Below are 19,260 nucleotides of genomic sequence, written 5' to 3'. Positions count from 1 at the left end.
AATTAGCACTGCTGGGTTTCGTTTATCCGTATCTCCTCCCCACTGGCATAAATCATTGAGAGCTAACTAAACCTTGAAGCCAAAGGTGGGTGATAGTCAGAGACTAACCGTCACTCTTTTTTCTCTCATCCCTATTTACTTTTGATGGATCTTATCAGTGCCTTAAATCTATCCTGTTTTTTATAAGGTAAGTGGCAGTAGGCAGTCTGAGGATTTTTTTTTTTCACGATTAGATTATTTTGCAGCATTTATTCACTATACCTCCCCTCCCAAGTAACTGAAAATCAAGTGTCATGTTTAGGAATATACCCTTTAGAATCAGCCTGGTTTTGAATCCCAGGTGGGCACTTCTTAGCCTCAGCATTTGGACAAGAATACCTCTAATCCTCAGTTTCCTCATCTGTAAAATAGACATAATAATACCCACCTCCTCTGGTTTTTGTAAGGATTAACTGAGCTAAGGCATGCCATTTCCAGCACATGGGGTTCAGTAAATCTTAGCTGCTGAGGATGGGGAGAATAGCAGCAGCAGTGACAGTGGAGGTGGTATTCCACACTGGAAAAATTCTTTCTTGTTGTCAGACCCTGTGTAAGGATTTATGTCCCAGGTTTTGGTTTATAACATATGTTCACTGAGATAATATTCTACTTCTGCGGAAAAAAGGCAAATTCCATATAAAATGCATACCTATATTTATTGAATGCCTACCATGAGTCAAAGAAACCCTGGTGGCGTAGTGATTAAGCTCTTGGCTACTAACCAAAAGGTCAGTGGTTTGAAGCCACTAGCTGCTCTGCAGGAGAAAGATGTGTGATAGTCTGCTTCTGTAAAGATTTACAGCCTTGGAAACCTCATGGGGCAGTTCTGCTCTGTCCTATAGGGTCACTAAGAGTTAGAATTGACTCAGTGGCAATGGGCATGGTTTTTTTTTTGTTTGTTTGTTTGTTTTTGCGGGGGGGAGGCGTGTATCATGAGTCAGGCACAGGTCCCTGCTCACTAGGAGTGTATAGTCCAATTAGAGAAGTAGGGACATAAACAGTCACAATAAAATCATATCTATGCTGTCACGGGGTTGTGCCAGCATGCAGCAGGGCAGGGTCTCCAGAGGAGGGGCGCTCGTGCCGGAGGCTGAATGTTTGGTTGTGTGAACATGTGGTAAGTTTGGAGGCATGACAACTCATTAATTCAGTTCAGAACAATAGGCTCAGGGCATTAGGTAGGCAAGTGTAATAAGAGAGTCAGTTACATTTGCTGTGTTTACTAAGCCAAGGAAATGGACATGTCTATTTTAGGAAGATTTTTAAGAGCAAGGGTTAAAATGAAGAGCTTTTCAATCTTCAGCAAACCAGGAAATGTGGTAAGTGCCCCATTTCCAAGGCATTATAAAGAATGAAGGAGACTTGGTGGCATCATGGTTAAGTGCTTGGCTGCTAACTGGAAGGTTGCTGATTTGAACCCACCCAGCAGCTCTACGGGAGAAAGACCTGGCGATCTGCTCCTGCAGAGATTACAGCCTAGAAAACCCTTTGGGGCAGTTCTGCTGTGTCACATGGGATCTCTACGAGATGAAATCAACTCGACAGTACCTAACAACAACAACACAGGGTTTACTGCAGCTTAGGGGGCAGTGAGTTTATGTGGATGGGGGAGGAACAACTTGGAAAAGGAGGATGAGAATGGTTACACAACTTGAAGAATGTAATCAGTGTCACTGAATGGTACATGTAGAAACTGTTGAATTGGTGTTATGTTCTGCTGTGTATATTCTCAACAACAATAAAAATAAGTTTTTTAAGTTGAAAAATATTAAATATATAAAATTCATAAAACATTATTTGTATATATATATACATATACATGTGTTTGTGTGTGTGTGTGTGTGTGTGTATATAAAACACATTTTTTTAATGGGCCAAAATATTAGCAGTGGTTATATCTCAGTAGTAGAATTTTTTAAAAATTTATTGTGAAATATATGTAAAAAAAGAAAAACTTGTGATTTTAACCATTTTGAAGTATATGATTCATTGATAGTAATTACATTCATCATATTGTACAACCATCACTATTTCCAAAAGTTTCTCATCACTCCAAAGAGAAGCTCAGTACCCCTTAAGCAATAATTTCCCATTCTTTCCTCCCTCCAGCCCCTGGTAAACACTAATAAATGTTTGTCTCTATGCCTTTGCCTATTCTGGATATTTCGTATAAGTGGAATCATACATTTGCCCTTTTCTGTATGACTTATTTCACACAGCATGTTTTCAAGTTTCCTCCGTGTCATAGCACATATCAGAGCTTTTTTTTTCCTCTTTATGGCTGAATAATATTCCACTGTATGTATCTACTACATTTTATTTATTCATTCATCTGTTGATCTACCCCCTTGGTGATTGTGAATAATGCCGCAATGAACATTAGCGTACAAGTATCCAGTAGTGAATTTTTACAGGTGATTTTTATTTTCTTCTTTACTCTTCTTTGTATTCTCAAATTTTTCTACATATATTCCTGTTATAATTAGGGGGGAAATTCACTTCATGACCCTTTCAGTTAGCTGAGTTAGCACTAAAAAAGCTGTTTGCATTTTGGCCAGTTGACATGTCAGTCCCGGTCCAGGTAGGCATCTTAGCAGAAATGCTATTATTTATTTCTGAATGTTGAACTATGGTTGAGCAGTATTTATCTTCTAGAAATATAATCTGTCTAGATTTATTCCTGGCTGCTACTTGAGAAAACTAACTGTAGGTAGAGCTAAGATGTCCGTGAATTCTCTGAATATACCCAGAATATTCTCCCAAGTTATTCTTGCTTCAGAACATGGATAAAGCAAGTTGTAGACTAGGTTTACCCCAGGTCTTAAGAAACAAGAAGTATGAGCAAAATACAGGCATGTGTCACTTAATGTCCACCATACTGTTCTGTGAAATAGATGCTGTGCAAACACTGTGTTATATACAGGCAGTCCCTGGGTTACACACCGGCCCTGGCCGCTATTCCGCCTGCCTGAGGAGCAGGAGCAGCCCCTCCATCCCCACCCCCACCCGCAGCCCCCATTGCTGACCGCCCGCCATCCTGGACAAAGTCTGAGAGCTGTATTCACTAGATACAAGAGGCCAGCCTTGTGCGGGCCGGGCAGTGGCCGCGCTGGCAGCTGAATCAGGCAGAGGGCGCACGGGGTGGTGGTGGGGGCTGGTGCGCGGGTGCGCAGAGAGGTGGCCACCGGGACTGGACCGGCGGCAGCGGGTGTGCGTGTGCCGGGAACGCAGCTGGCGGTGGCAGCCCTGGCTGCTGCTGCCGCCCAGTTAGCGTGGCGGCTTCCTGATCACCTGCAGCTGCCTCCCTGGAGCTGGGAGCCGTGAGTGCTCTGGCCCTCTGGCACCCGGCCAGCGCTGAAGGATGCTAGGCTGTTGGGCAGGTGAATGAACCCAGGAGGAGGGAAAGGAGGAGGAGGTGGAAGAGGAAGTGCGGTGGGGATTGGGATGTGCCCTGGAGCCCGGTCAGTCTGGGGGTTTGGAGTCTTTAAAACCATTAGGGAAAAAAAATAAGAGTTGCTTTACCTTAAAAAAAAACAAAAACAAAAAACTTATAGGACCACGGATATATATGCAGTCAGACATTGCCCAAACAGCCATTATGCAGCGCATGACTGTACTGCCAAAAGAGAGATGGGACTTTTTTCTAGAGACCTCAGTGAAGACCCAGATTGAAAAACACCTCCGTTTATCTTCAGGCCCCCTATGGGATCGTTTACATTTGTTCTGCATCCATCTGTCCACCAGGGTCTTCCTGTAGGAGGGAAGATAGAAGGAAAGAATTGGCTCTGGCCACCCATATTCACCTTTATCTTACCCTTAAGGCAGAAGCCCCCTTATCTTAGGGAACTTTCCTTTCTTTACTTCATCCAACAAACATTTGTCAAGCACCTAACCTATTCTGTTGTTGTTAGGGCCGTCCAGTCGATTCCAACTCACAGCAACCCCATGTAACAGAGTAGAACTGTCCCATAGGGTTTTCTCGGCTGTACTCTTTTACAGGAGCAGATCTCCAGGTCTTTCTGCCACAGAGCCACTAGGTGGGTTCGAACTTCAGTGGGTTCAGCCTTTCAGTTAGCAGCCGAGCACATAACCGTTTGTGCCACCAGGGCTCTAAGCCCTAGAAATGCAAAGTCAAATAAACTTAGAGCCCTCACAAAGCTTGATCAGCTGGGAAAATCAGACCTATAAAGAGACATAAATAAAAATAATAAGCCATAATAAAAAGAATCCTAACAAAAAAGGATTCATTCTCATTTGAATAAAATTAAAACCTACAGAGAGATATAAAAAAGAGAAAAACTGCCCACAATCCCAATACTAAGTGATAACTACTATTAACATTTTGATATCTGTCACTGTTTTCTATGTACATATAAAATAGATACCATATATCATATGTGTATATTTATACATATATTTTTACATATAGTCTTATAACAAGTTTGGTAAATGACTCAATTATTATTTGAAATGGCTGCCTAGTATTCCACTGTATGGCTGTATGTAATATATTTAAATCAATCTGCTATTAATGAAAACTTTAAACAACATTCTAATGAATATTCTTACACATATGTCCTTGAATCCTTGACCCTAAAAGATTTCCAAGCCAGGAATCTCCAATGCAGAAAAATCCTAGTGATGCACCCGTTAATATAAATTAACTACCTGGGGTGGCCAAAGCTTTTCCCAGGGCACAGATTGCCCACTATCGAGGGCGTGGTTTCTCCAATAACAAATGGGTGAATGTGCTAGTTGTAGCCTAAGCGACTAGGATGCAGGAGGATGATGAAGCCTATCACTTGGTCTCTCCACAAGCCTCCTTTGGAACTAACAGGAGACTTAGGGGATCCCTTCATTCCCCTGCATCCTTCAGTGAGCACTTATTGAGCCTGGGTCCAGCAACAGGACACGGCCTGACACAGAGAAGGAGCTCAGTAAATATCCCTGATGATATTAAACTGCAGTTCTGGCTACCTTGAGGAGCCCACAGTCTGACAGTAAATTGCCTACATGTGTCTGCAGTTTTCCTAACAAGCTTTGCATACCCTGATTATAATTAGGAAACTGTCTTTAAAACATGATGGCTCCTGAACATACTCTGGACATGTTATCAGGAGAAATCAGTCCCTGGAGAAGGACATCATGCTTGGTAGAGAGTCAGCGAAAAAGAGGAAGACCCTCAACAAGATGGATTGGCATGGTGGCTGCAACAATGGGCTCAAGCATAACGATTGTGAGGATGCTGCAGGACTGGGCAGTGTTTCGTTCTGTTGTTCATAGGGTTGCTATGAGTCGGAATCGACTCGACAGCACCTAACAACAACAACAAAAGCAGTTCTTAATCCACAGATCAAAATCCCTGGGGGAGGCGGAGAGGGAAGGGCTTTTAAAAACCTATAATGTCCCATCCCGGAGATTCTTACGTGTCCCCTGGGAGGCTCTTCCCAACTGACGTGGTCCCCTTACCTTCAACTCAGAGCAGTTGCTGGAGCTGGGAGTGTTGCCTCATATTCCTCCCGTCATCCTCAGACCAAGTCAGGATTGAGAACCCCTGCCTCGACGGTTCATGTCGAATGATACAGGACACCCTTCACCCAGAGTCTGCCTCTCAACTGATCTTCGCATGAGACCCAGGCAAAGTTCATGGCCTTTAGGTATCCTCAGCCCAGCCAGGATTGATAGATCACCCAGGAGCTTCATTGCTTTTTTTTTTTTCTTTTCCTTAACTTTTTTCTTTAACACTTCTTTAGCAGTTTACAAAAGTCTTTTATTTCTCTCAAAGATAGTCCTAAGGTGCACTGGTCGAGAGCATGGCCTGTCAGACCCCCTGGACTCAAATCCCTGCTCGGCTTCATGAACAGGTTATATAACTTTCTGAGCCTTAATCATCTCACATGCAAAACGGGAATAATAATAGACCTACAGCATAGAGTTTTTGTTAAGATTAAATGAGATAGTCCACACAGCATTTAGCAGGGTGTGTGGCACACAGTAAACACTAAATGTCAGCTGGCATTGTCATTAGTTTAAATATTATCATTGATCTTTGAAATAATCCAGTAAGTATATATTAGCCTCCCCTTTGTACAGTAAGAAAACTGAAGCTCAGAGCATGCTTGTCCCAGTAATATCTGCCAAGCCCCCAGCAAAAATACACACACACACCCTTCTTTTATTGGTGGTCTTGTGTAAGACATAAAATACTCAAGGCCAGTTGCCATAGTAAATGTTATCCTAGGCAAGAGATTCACACCGGAAAGGCCAAGAAAATATCTTCCAATAAGCTATGCGAGGCCAGAGCCAAGATCAAACAAGGTCAGTGGTTACAGCGTTGGAGAGATGTGAGGTAATAAATGTAAAGCTAAGCCAGTTTGAATTTATGCCCAAGGGAAGCAGTAACTAGAGATGAGAGTGTGGTTGTCCTGACTTAAAAGGATATTACAGCTCTGTGGTTTTGCCTTAGCCATAGCATATGTGAAGGGACACCTTAGTGCTTAGTGACTGTTATGGATTGAATTGTGTCCCCTCAAAATGTGTGTCAACTTGGCTAGGTCTTGATTCCCAGTATTGTGTGCTTGTCCACCATTTTGTGATCTGATGTGATCATCCTATATGTTGTAAATCCTAACCTCTATGATGTTACTGAGGCAGGATTAGAGGCAGTTATGTTAATGAGACAGGACTCAGTCTATAGGATTAGGCTGTATCTTGAGTCAATTTCTTTTGAGATATAAAAGAGAGAAGCGAGCAGAGAGGAGAGAGACCTCATACCACCAAGAAAGAAGAGCTGGGAGTGGAGCGTGTCCTTTGAACCCTGGGTCCCTTTGCTGAGAAGCTCCTAGACCAGTGGAAGATTGATGACAAGAACCTTCCTTCCCCCAGAGCATACAGAGAGAGAAAGCCTTCCCCTGGAGCTGGTGCCCTGAATTTGGACTTCTAGCCTCCTAAACAGTGAGATAATAAATTTCTCTTTGTTAAAGCCATCCACTTGTGGTGTTTCTATTATAGCAACACTAGATGACTAAGACAGTGACCCTGTGCCCGGGGTGGGTCACAGACATCAGCGGCCTCCTCATGGCCAGAGCTGAAGGTTGGTGGCTCTAGGACTGGCCTCCTGTGATGAAGTACTGTTTATCACAGTCTTAGCTAATGGTTCCCCTTCACGCTGCCTGAAACTGAGGGTCAGCCTTCTTTCCCATCACATGGTGTTCCAGTTATCCATTGTTGCATAACTAACCACCCCAAAATTTAGTGGTGTAAAACAACATCAGTTTTATTATGTTCATGATTTTGTGGGTCAGGAATTTGGTCAGGGCATGGGAGTTCTACTCTTCTCTGCTGTGCAACATCTGGAACCTCAGCTGAGATGGCTCAAAGGACTGGAGATGTTGGCACTGCTCCACTGGGGCCATATGTCTGGGGCTTTGTGTCCACTCCACATGGTACCTGCTGGAGCTGAAATGTCCAGGATGTCTCCTTCACTCCCATATCAGGAGCCTGGGCTGGCTGTAATGTCTATTGCTCTCCAGTTAGTCTCTCTACGTGGCTAGCTTGGAAATCTTTATAGCATGGTAGTCTCAAGATGGTCAGACTTTTCTACACATGAGTAGTTTCCCCAAGAGGCCCAGGCAGAAGCTGCTGTAATCTAACCTTGCGGGTCCCAGAGTATCACTCTGCCACATTCTACTGGTCAAGCAAGTCAGGAAGGCCAGCCTAGATTTAAGGAGGTGGAGGAATAGACTTCACCTCTCAGTTTGGGAACAGCATGCATGTACAGGAAGGGGGAGAATTGGCGGCAGCGATCTTGGAGACAAACTACCACACTTGGGGAGGGTTAATTAAGATTGTGTGCTTTTGAGTCAGACATTGGCTCATGTCTCAGCTCTGTAACTTTCTAACTCTATCATTTCGGACAAGTTACTTAAGCACTTTGAGCCTCAGTTTCTTTATGTATAAACTGAGGATAATGATCCACTACAGCACACGATTGTGGTAAGACTTAAATGAGGTAAGTATAGTGCTTGGCACAATGCCTAACACCTTGTAAATTCTCTTGTAACAGTTGTTATTGTTTTTGTTGATGTGTGCCATTGAGTTGATTCGACTCATAGGAACACTGGTGGTGCAGTGTTTTAAGTGTTCAGCTGCTAACCAAAAAGTTAGCAATTCAAACCTATTAGTCACTCCGCGAGAGAAAAGACCTGGCAATCTGCTCCCATAAAGATTTCAGCCTAGGAAACCCTATGGGGCGTTCTACTCTGCCCCGTAGGGTCACTATGAGTCACTTAACGGTACCAAAAAAACCAGACCCATTGCTGTCAAGTCAGTTCCAACTCATAATGACACTATAGGACAGAGTTGAACTGCCCATAGAATTTCCAAGGCTGCAATCTTTATGGAAGCAGATTGCCATATCTTTGTCCCACAATTGGCTGGTGGGCTCAAACCGCCTGCCTACCTTTCGGTTAGCAGGCAAGCGCTTAACCACTGCACTACCAGGGCTCCTCACTTAACAGTAGCCATAGGAATCACGAATACTGTTATTACTCTAGCTTGTCCTTTGCATATTCATGTATTCATTCATTCAGCAAATAGGTGCTGCGTGCTCACAGTGTGCCAGGCACAGTACCAGGCACTGGCTTCCCCACAGTTGCAAGGATAATGTATTGAGGACAGAGACCAGTCAGTCTTTCAGACTCTTTGGACTGAGTCACTGGCTCCTCAGTGCCAGCCAGCATCGTTGGAATAAGCAAGCCTGGCTTTTCCCCTACGCCTCTCTGAAATCGTAACATTATTTTTGTTTTTTTCCCAATAAAGTGTCCTGCTCTCACAATAGCAGCTTTCTCTCATTTTAGATAGTGGGAATGTTACTAGGAAAGGCAGGAGAAATAAACCTGCAAATGACCCTTCTCCCCCAGCTCAAATGGTGTGTCTTCAGGTCCCCCCTCAAGGGCCCTGGTGTGCTGGGATGGGCAACACAGCATTCAACATACAAAAGCCCCTCAGGAACAGGTAGTCCTGATGTCTCAGTGCCCTTGGGCCCTCCCTGACATCAAGCATTGATACCTCAAACACTTAAGTTTGCAGAAAATATAGGAACGGTAACGATGTGCAACTCTTTACTGAATCATAAAAGAACAACACTATAGGGCATTCTGAAATAAAATGAAAAGCAAGATGTTGAGGAGAATGCAGACCAAGCCAGGAGATGCCATTTGGCAGGAAACCTTAGCCTCACCGTCTGGTCTCTGTGTCTTATATGAGCCATTTTCTAACATGAGGAGCTAATTAACAATGCAAGGGCAGAGCTTCTAACCCATTACCTTTCAAAACCTTTAGGCTTCCCATAATAGTCGCGTGAAAAATCTCAACTTGCTCAAGTGAGCATCTTTGACTTTCTTTTGAAGACACTGGTGCTTTAAGTACATCTCACTTTCAGGAACTTGTTTTTAGGTTAATGATAAAAGAAGTTCACACTCATTAAGCTCTACCGTTGCAGCAACTAAAGGTAGCATGTTATAGCATCGCTGAATCTCACACGCAACACTTCCCCTTAGTCCAGTTTTCCACCCAGAGCATGTATATCTGCTGCATATCCCAGAGAGATGGCCATCAGCCATCTCCCACGGTCATGGTGAACAAGACCAAGAGCTTACCAACTTCCTTTTGATAATAGAGACATTGGAAACCCCAGTCCGGCTTTCAGGGGACCCAGTGGAGCACTAAAAAACAAAGCTGACAATGACGTGAGCACCAAGCATAGGCAGTTGAAAGGGCTCAGCCTTCTTTGTGCCGTGATGGTCAGAGATGTCTCCCGTCCTCCTCCACTATCATTGGTTGGTGAATTACTAATTTATGAGTCTGGCTTATCCTGGGAGGCAAACACAGGCTCTGTGTTCATTGCAGGGAAGTGCTTGGCTTGCTGCACAAGATTCAGTATCTCCAGCAAGCAAATATCTTGTCTTGTAGGGCCATTATTTCTTAGCAGGTAGCTCAAAGAAGACAGACATATTCTTTGTCAAACCAGCTCTCAATCTCAGAAACGTTTTCCCCACTTGGTTCTAAAACCTTGACAGTCTGGCATTGATCTGAAATCTGATCAGTCCAGAAACCCATGGGCTTCTTCCACATGGTCCCTGAAGACCTTCTCCTCCTCACCCACAGTTCCAACCAGTTCTCCCCATAAATATGGAAATTGAGCTACGCAGTAGGCTTGAGTGAGGTGGAGGTGGGTATAGAGGGAAGAGAAAGGTTGCAATATAAGCATAAGCAGAATACTATTTCTGTGATTGTGAAAAACCATGAGCCGACATTTATCAGAATCTAAACTTGGGACAGGCCATGTCTGCTCTCAGCTGGTAGGGTGATTTATTTTGATTGTGCTAAAAATATATATAGCAAAACATTTGCCAATTCAACAATTTTTACATGTATAATTCATTGACATTATGTTCATCATGTTGTACAACCATCACCATTATCCTTTTCCACCATTTACAGAAACTCAGTGTCCCCTAAGCAATGACTCCCCCTTTCTCCTTCTCTCCCACCTTTGGTAACCTCTAATAAGCTTTGGTTTCTGTACGTTTGCCTATGTCATATAAGTGACATCATACAATATCTGCCTTTCCGTAACTGACTTATTTCACTCAGCTTAATGTTTTCAAGGGTCATCCACGTTGTAACATGTATCAGAACTTCATTTCTCTTTATGACTAAGTAATATTCCATTGTGAAGGTCCCTGGGGGCACAAGCAGTTTGTGCTCCACTACTAACGTAAGAGTTGGAGGTTCGAACCCACCCAGCAGCGCCATGGAAAAAAGGCCTGCCAACCCTCTTCCATAAAGATTACAGCCAAGAAGACCCTATGGAGCAGTTCTACTCTGGAACACATGGGGTTGTCATGAGTCGGAATCGACTAGATGGCAGTGGGTTTGTTGTTTTGTTTGTTTGAATATTCCACTGTATGTAAGTATCGCATTTTGTTTATCCATTCTTCTGTTGATGGGCGTTTAGGTTGTTTCCACCTTTAAACTATTATGAATAGTGCTGCAGCGAACACTGGTATACAGGTTTGGTGCAGTGATTTTAAGAAGGTCCTCTTCAGAGACCTAGCCTGTGACCAGTGTGCATCTACTTTTTGATACACTGTGACCTCGGTGGTGGTGCCAAGAGCCTACCTCATGTGGATCAGGCAGTGTCATGCTTCAGGGAGAGAGCTGGGTGGAGCAATGCTTAGAAGAGAAGGCAGAGATCAAAGACACATTTCTGGAGAAGGGAAGAAGGCTAGACACAGTCTTAAGAAAAGGACTGACTGAGGGTCCAAAAAAAAGAACTTTTGTCCCAGGTGCTGCTTGGCATGGCATTTTGGCCTGACAGAATCTCCTGTCTCTTGCTGATTTGATGATAAAATATAGAGTGGACCCACGGGGAGAGCAAAAGCCTCAAGCAATAGATGGATAATTGGCTCTGTTTGAGCACTGTTTGCATGCTCGCTGGTGTAACTGTGAGACGCCGCATCAGCATGACTAATGCCTCTCCCCTTGGCCTAAATTAGATTTTGATTGTGTTTAGTAGATAGTCACTGAATCACAGATGTTTGAGGTAAAAAGACCCAAACTTCTCAGGAACACCTCCTGCAGAGTGTGTGGGATCATCCTCTCAGGCCTGGCTGAGGCTTCCAGAACTCAGCTGAAGGACCAGAAGTAACTCCTTCCCTCCCAAGGCCCCAGGAGCAACCAGGGGAGCTGTGTAATGGAATGGGCCTCCTTGGGCTGGTGGGCTGTGGGCCCTGTGCTTACGGGGTTAAGTGGGGAGCCACACCTTAGCGTGGCTGTAGTATGTGTGTCACATCAGTGACTAATGGCTTTTTTAGAACCTAAATTGTCCTCAGAATGTCCTCATGGATTTTCACTGAATCACGGCTGTACCAGGTGTAGTGGTTGAAGGTGTTCCTCAGCCCTTCATCTCCTCCTGACCTGCAGTGTGCCCCTAGTTAATGCTTTCTCATTTTTCTTGCAGAATTTAGCCTACGAAATCATCCTAACCCTGGGACAGGCATTTGAAGTCGCTTACCAGCTAGCACTACAAGCAAGAAAAGGGGGACATTCCTCCACGCTTCCAGAAAGCTTTGAAAACAAACCCTCAAAACCCATCCCCAAGCCCCGCGTTAGCATTCGCAAGTCGGTGGTAAGTAGAAGAGATACAGGTGTTCCAAAAACTCCAGCAGGAGCGGGAGGAGGTTGCTCACCCGGCCCTTGCGTGGTGTGGGTGCCATTTAGAATCCGGGCCTGCCCTTCATCCTTGCCCTTGGCCTCCTGTGGCATGTGTGTGCCATTGTCTCATCCTCGTTCTAGCAACGCTGTGGGAGACCACCTGCCTGAATCTGGAGACTCAGAAAAGTCTACTTTCACTACCTTTCACCTGTAGCAACCCTGTGAGGGGCAGGGGGTACTGCTGCTGTCCTTGGTGAAACTTTTCTGAAGGTGCAGGAAAGCTCTCTGAGGTTTCAGTTGCCATACCACTAGCCTCTCACTCGCCCCTGGCCTCTGTTAAGCTTTGCAGAGATGCACAGAGAAGGTGTCTTTCACGCCCAGCTAGAGGAAGCTCTGTGCACAGGCTGATGTGCGGTCCCATGAGCTGCTCCACATTGTGGGAGGCCTGCGCCTGGCCCTGGGTGCTTTTCTCTCTGGCAGCTGAGGCATCCTGCAGAGTGGTGACTGCTCAGAAGGTGCAGCCCCTCCTCCTCGTCATCTGCCTTCCTCCAGGAATTTCCTCCCCTTCCCTCCTACAAGCTCTGCAGACATCCTGTCCTAACAGGCTTTCATGACTTCAAAGCGGCCTCCTCTGGTAGTAGCAATACCCACAAGCTGGAAGTTTCCCAACCAGCCTCCCATCTGGTTTCTGCTCTGGCTGCTGTGTCACATCCTAGAAACTTGGGACTCACACGGGGCCGGCAGACATCACCCAGAATGCATTGCTCTCCCGCCCACGTAGCCTTCCATCTGCAGCTCTCTCCTCCTCCCCACCTACCGCTGTTCCCAGTGTCATGGGGGAAAAGTGCGATTTTTTCACATTTGCAGAAAGGCACCTCCCTTTGTGACTGTGTGAGCTGCTTGTTTACAATCTTCTGGCCCCAAAGCCTGTCTCTATTCTTGCCAACTTCAGTGTCCATGGGAAGATCCCATCAGCATCTGGCCCCTTCGTTCCTTAACAGCTCACTTCTGGGGATCTTTTCCTCCGCCCCATCTCAGCCACTCACTCCAGATGCGTGCAGGTTACTTTATTATCACCAATAACCATGCCTTCTTTAAAAACCCTTATTTCAAACACTACTCCCTGACTCCTTGGTCCTCCCACCTCAGCACCTACCGAACCCCACTGGTGCTCCCAATTCTCTATCTCCAGCCTTGACCTACCCACAGAACACCGAACGTTTATGTTCAATTCTCTCCTTAACATTTCCACTGTGGTATATACCAGACGTCGGAAAATTAATAAGTCTAAGGCAGAATGCTTGATTTTTCCCTCACAGCTACTTCCCTCTAGATCTTCCCCATCTCAGTAAATGGCACAGCCATTCGCCCTGCTGTTAAAGCCAGAAATCTAGGAGTCATCCTGGATTCCTATTTTCCCCTAACCCCTATCCAACCCATCAGCAAATCCCATCCACTCCACCCCTAAAACATATCTCAGATCCTTCCACTCCATCCATTTCCCCTGCCACTGTTCTAGTCTAAGCTGTCATCAACTCTCGATGAAACTACTGCCACTCACTTCCTAATGAACTGCGTCACACACAGCAACTGGAGGGAACTTCTTAAGACATAAATCAGATCATGTCACCCCTGCCCCAAATACCTGAAACTTAATTTCCCAGCACACTCCCCTGTGACACTCAGGCTTTCCGGTTTCTTGAACATACTAAGCTCACTCCTACCTGAGGCCTTTGTCATACCTGTTTTCTCCACCTGGAATATTCTCCCCCTAATTTCTGCCTGGCTGACTCCATCTTGTCATTCAGGTTTCAGCTGCTCTAAGTGGTGTTTCCTGCAGGGCTTTGTGCTGATTTGTTCTGGTTCAAAGCCCTGGTTTCCTGACCATCCAGTCTTAAGTGGATGCCCAGTCAGGCTCAAGCATATCACTTGCTTTTAATTCTCTGTTGGACCTTTATTCATTGAATTGTTCATTGTTTTTTCTTTTTTAACTTATTTACTTGTTTATTGTCTATCTTCCCCCACTAAAATGTAAGTTTCATGCACACAAGGACCTCATCTGTTTTGTCACCACCTGGCCCATAGCCATTTCTGGTGCTCAGTGAATATCTGTGAATGAATCAATGAGGACGTGTGGACAGAATTAACAAAGATACCTTTGTGAAGGAATAGGCTGTTAAATGTCCAAGAATGTTCAGAGTGTTTGTGGAATTACCTCTTATGATTACTGTGTTTATTTTCACAGTGGACTGGATAAATCTATTCATGGCAGGTGCCTCCATCTGACTTTACTCTGGTCCCCCAGACTTCTTCCAGAGGAGCACAAAAGACTGGGTGCAATAAGGGCTTATAGAATATTCATCTAAAAGCCTCTCCGGGGAAATGTGAAAGTATAGACTGAATAATAATGTTCTTTACCTGCCTCAGGAGCCTCTCTGCCCTTCTCAGCTGGTGTCAGTGTTCCCTGGCCTTCCTCTCCAGTTGCTTAATTGTTGAGAAATATCCAGCGGTCCCTGAAAATACGGGAAGCTGTCCCCCGAGCCTTGTTGCTCCAAAGCTCACAGCTTAAGAGAAATAGGAGAGGCCTTCCGCAGCTCGCTTTACCCTCCCGCTCCTGAACATAGCAGGTGGCCAGGGCCAGGGGCAGAGGTGGGAACACCAAAGGATGATGCATCCGTTGGAGGAATTCACCCTGGGCCTTTCCTGAGAGCTAACAGCTCAACCTTCACCCCAGGAATGACCCCATCTTACTTTGAATGCATAGCCATTTTATAGCACAGCTGGGTTTGGCTCAAGGCTTCTCCTGGTGTAGCCCCTGATATCTCTTCACCCTCAGTTCTCCCCTATTCCCATCTCCTGCTGTGCGGACTAAATGGAAGTCCTCAGAGGGCCACTTTCTCTTACCCCTGGGTTTTTGCACAGGCTGTGCCTTCTACCTCAAATGCCCCCTCCTCCCAACTTTTCTAGGAAAACTCTCGTTTATCCTGCAACTGTCCATTTAGACATCACCTCCTTCATTTATTTTTTCAACAAGTGTTTAATGTGTGCTTACTATTAACTGGCTTGCCAGGAGCTTTTCTAAATTCTGGGGAAACACCAATGAACAAAACAGACAAAATCCTGCCTTTGTGAGCATACATTGTAGCCGAGGATGAACCAACTAAAAAATAATCTATGATATGTGTGGTGATCTGTGCTGTGAAGAATAAAGCCGAAGAAGAGGAGCATGAGTCGCTAGAAACCTGGGGCGGGGGGATTTTGTACAGACAAAACAGGGGTTGTCAGAGAAGGCATCTACAAGGAGGTGGTGTTTGAGCTGAGACATAAATGGCATGAGGGTGCAAAGCCTGCAGGTATCTGGAGAAGAGCAATCTGGGCAGGGCAAATGGTGAGTGCAAAGGCCCTGGGCGTGAGCTCAGCGGGCAAGGAACAGCTAGGCAGTGGTGTTGTTGGAGCACTGAAAGGCAGGCAGGCAGGGGCCCCATAGGTCACGGGAGGATTTGAGTGGGAGGGAAACCACTGGAGGCTTGAGAGCCAGAGAGTGACATGACTGGGTTCATCTCCTCCAGGAAGCCTCCCTGGCGCCCAAACGTGTGTCCACAGAGCCCAGTCCTGTACCCCTCTTAGCTCACTTCTCAGACAGGACTAAAATCTGTTTCTGTGTCTGGTCCCCATCTGAGCTCCATGCCTGCCCTTGAGGGCAAGAGCTGTGTCTCTTTCCGCCGTCACACCCCAGTTCCTTCTCAGTGCCTGGCACACAGCCGATACACAGTCAGTGTGTGTCACAAGAAAGAACAAATGGTTCTCATATACAAACATCGCTCCAGTCCTGCCTGGGCGTAATGGGTCCTCAGGTTGGTTTCCAAGCAGGGTTAAGATGCATGTTGGCCCACCTGTGCAGGTACCGTATTTAACAGGCATCAGCCTTTCTGTTTTAAAGCAGATCGACCCATCTGAGCAAAAGACTCTGGCCAATCTGCCGTGGATTGTGGAGCCGGGCCAAGAAGCCAAAAGGGGAATTAATACCAAGTATGAAACCACAATTTTCTGATACTCGCCGTCCTCCTGTCCTTGCGGTGCCTTGCACGCCAAGCAGTCCCGGAGCAGGCTTTCCTTCTCGCCTCCGTTTCCACCCAGCCCCGGAGGAAGACCGCTCTGTTTGTGTGGCCTTGTCTTGGGCGAAAGGCCACTGGCCATTTCTGGGGAAGTTCTTTCTGCACCAGTGACAAAAATGCAACCAAGACTTTCCAGCCACAACCCCTGAGAGGCAGGAGTTGAGACGTGTTTTCCCTGATACTCCCAACTCCCCGTCCCCGCCACCACCCAAGGTATTTCTAATGACCCTGCCCCAATACTTGCTTTGCTTTTTGGGGGGATAATACCTTTTGAAAAATCAAAGGGGATCTCTAATACTACCTAAAAGTCTAAAAATCTTGGGTTTCTTTTTCACTGTCAACAGTTTTAATGGTAAAATCAGAACAGAACTACCCCCATAAAGCATCTGTAAAATCATTGTATCACTGAGTATTGTTTAATACAAAAGGACAAAAACTACCCCCATGATTGCCAAGAAATTCTGTTTCCCAATTTCTATATTTGTGGATTTTATATGTAATCAACTATGTCGGATAAAGAAAACCTTTACATCTAATGATTGACTCAAAATTTAAGGACGATTTAAAAAAAAAGTGATTTATTATGCACAGAAAAATGTGTCTTGTATTAAATATTTTTATTAAAAGAATGTTTCATTAATGCATTGATAAGAAAAACTAGGTTCATTGTGAGGGATGTTTTTGGCTCCATTTCAAATAATTAAATTTCTATGCTACTACCAAGAGGACTGGCTCAGTTGGGGCAAAATACTGATGATGCTTAACCAGAGCAGGAGGTTCGGGCAAGCAGACTGGCGTTGAACCAAAAGTGCTGATGCAGCCATAAAGCCTGCAAAGATTGTTTTTTCTGTTGTTGTTGTTGTTTTTTTTTTTTTTTTAAATCTTCACAGTGTTTTAAAGAACATGTTTAAAAAAAAAAAAAAACTAGGGCTCCTGATGTCAAGATTTCTTTCATGGAAACCTTGAGAAAGGTGTTAATAAAATTCTATTGCAAAAATTTTTTTCTAGAAAAAAGATAAATACAAAAAAAGAAGATATTCCAAAGTAATAAACTCTTTTCTTGAAACAAAAAAAATAAATAAATGTTTGCTTACAATTTGGTTAAATAAAATTTACTTACATTTCTTTAAGGTATTTTAATTTTTTTAATGTCTCTGTGGAGTATTTGTATGATACCATAATGTATATTTATGTAGAATCAAATTATATAAACAGTACCAATATCATTATAGAAGAAATTAACATTTTAATGTATATTGTTCTAATCGATCATATTGTGGATCATTTTGAAGTTCATTATAGCGATATTGATAAATTGTGGGATTGTCTTAATGTTTTTTTTATTAACCAATATTATTTTAAACCTGACTGAGATTATTGGTTACATTCATCAGTTGGTGAGTTCTGAAGGATAACTAAATTTTATTTGAAGCTGACAAATGTATATGATTTTAGTTCAGTGTTGAGAAATTTTAATACAATATTAAATTACTTGAAGTGAATAGTTCCTTGTACATATTTTGCCTATTCACTGTTGATATGTATGTAGTAAATTGAGAGTAAAATAACACTAAAATATGGTACCAAAAGGAAATTGTATAGGAGCAAAGTAAATAGTAGCTTCGCTGAAACAGAAACATATGTGTAAATATGCTTGGGCTTCCAGTTATAAATTTTGTAATTTTTGTCATTTATAGCCTATTAAAAAAAAAAGCACACAAAATAAAACAGGAGTTGTATAGCCACTGGTGCTTGGCATCGTTCTGTGAGCACCTCCCCACTTCCTGTCAGGAGCAGAACCAAAGGCCCAGCCTTCTCGGCATTCACAATTAAGGCATTTTTTGTTGGCAAAATTGTTGAGAACATTTGCGCATTTCCAAATTTCAACCGGTCTGAGAAAGATACACTAGCCTTTGAAGCTTGAATTTCAGCTCAAAAGCTCCATTGTCTTTGTTTAAATATGAAAGGGGTATTAAGGCCCCCAAACCAAACCAACTGCCTATTGCAAGTGGATTCCAACTCATGGCAACCCCGTGTGTATCAGAGTAGAACTGTGTTCCATAGGGTTTTCGGTACTGTGATCTTTCAGAAGTACATCACCAGGACTTTCTTCCTTGGTGCCTCTAGGTGGATTCGAACCACCAACATTTCAGTTAATAGCTGAACATCCAGGAGCATAGCTTTGTAAGGAGTTGCCAAAATAGAAATTTCTAAAAGAGAAAGAACCACCAGATTGAATCACTTTTATATAAGCGCAACACCACATGTTAATTCTTTCATTTTCCCTAAAACACGTGTGCTAGCTGTAGGTAGCGTGATAAAGGGGCCACGTTAGAAGCGTGCTGGAAAGATAAATGATTCACATTCTGTATTCTGTGACCTTCAGGAGAAAAATCTGCCTGCAGCTGGATCCAAATCTGTTCCTCTCAGAAATCCACACCAAACCCACCTCCAGGCACTCCAACTTGACGTATGCAGAGACCCTGGGCTTTGAAGGCCAAAGAGCTAAAACCAGCCCGATAGGGGGTGAGATTCACTGAGACAGAAGAGTGGTTTCCAGCAGAGAGGTTTGGGCAGGGATTTTAGATTGTACGCTTCCACCGGGCTAGTTAGCCCTTTTTTATCTTTGCTGAAGCTAAGAGGTCAGCAATCCTCTTATTTACATTTCTGTGGATCAAATCCTTATTTGTATCAGTTATTCCCAGCACGAAGCAGATGGCACACTCCAATTGGGATCATTTAAGAGGCTATTTATAGGATGATGAAAAAGTTTTGGAAATAGTGGTGATGGATGCAAAAAGAAAAAGTCTATTTACATAGGTGTGGACAGCATGTAAGGAGATCTGGTAGCACCAACAGTTAAGTGCTCAGCTGCTAACCTAAAGGT

The 19,260-nt window shown here is 44.1% G+C and overlaps 1 protein-coding gene across 20 annotated transcripts in view; it reads left to right on the top strand.

Annotated features, from left to right (window-relative positions):
- The window catches only part of LOC101350473 (ankyrin repeat and sterile alpha motif domain-containing protein 1B-like), a 469,608-nt gene extending 452,874 nt beyond the window's left edge, over positions 1-16,734 (top strand). For 6 of the 20 annotated variants that reach the window (XM_023735761.1, XM_004381263.1, XM_023735757.1 and 3 more), the window contains 2 exons: positions 12,065-12,232; positions 16,202-16,309. In XM_023735761.1, the coding sequence (XP_023591529.1) occupies positions 12,065-12,232; positions 16,202-16,309 (276 nt within the window). Of the gene's footprint in view, positions 1-12,064; positions 12,233-16,182 lie in introns of all 20 variants that reach the window. The other 14 variants (XM_023735760.1, XM_023735759.1, XM_012556922.1 and 11 more) reach the window with 7 other exon arrangements.
- The last annotated feature ends 2,526 nt before the right edge of the window (positions 16,735-19,260 follow it).

This window comes from Trichechus manatus, unplaced genomic scaffold, assembly GCF_000243295.1.
Source record: "Trichechus manatus latirostris isolate Lorelei unplaced genomic scaffold, TriManLat1.0 scaffold00081, whole genome shotgun sequence".
Classification (NCBI taxonomy): domain Eukaryota; kingdom Metazoa; phylum Chordata; class Mammalia; order Sirenia; family Trichechidae; genus Trichechus; species Trichechus manatus.
Note: the sequence above shows the minus strand (reverse complement) of the source record. Positions and strands in the feature narration are given on the sequence as shown.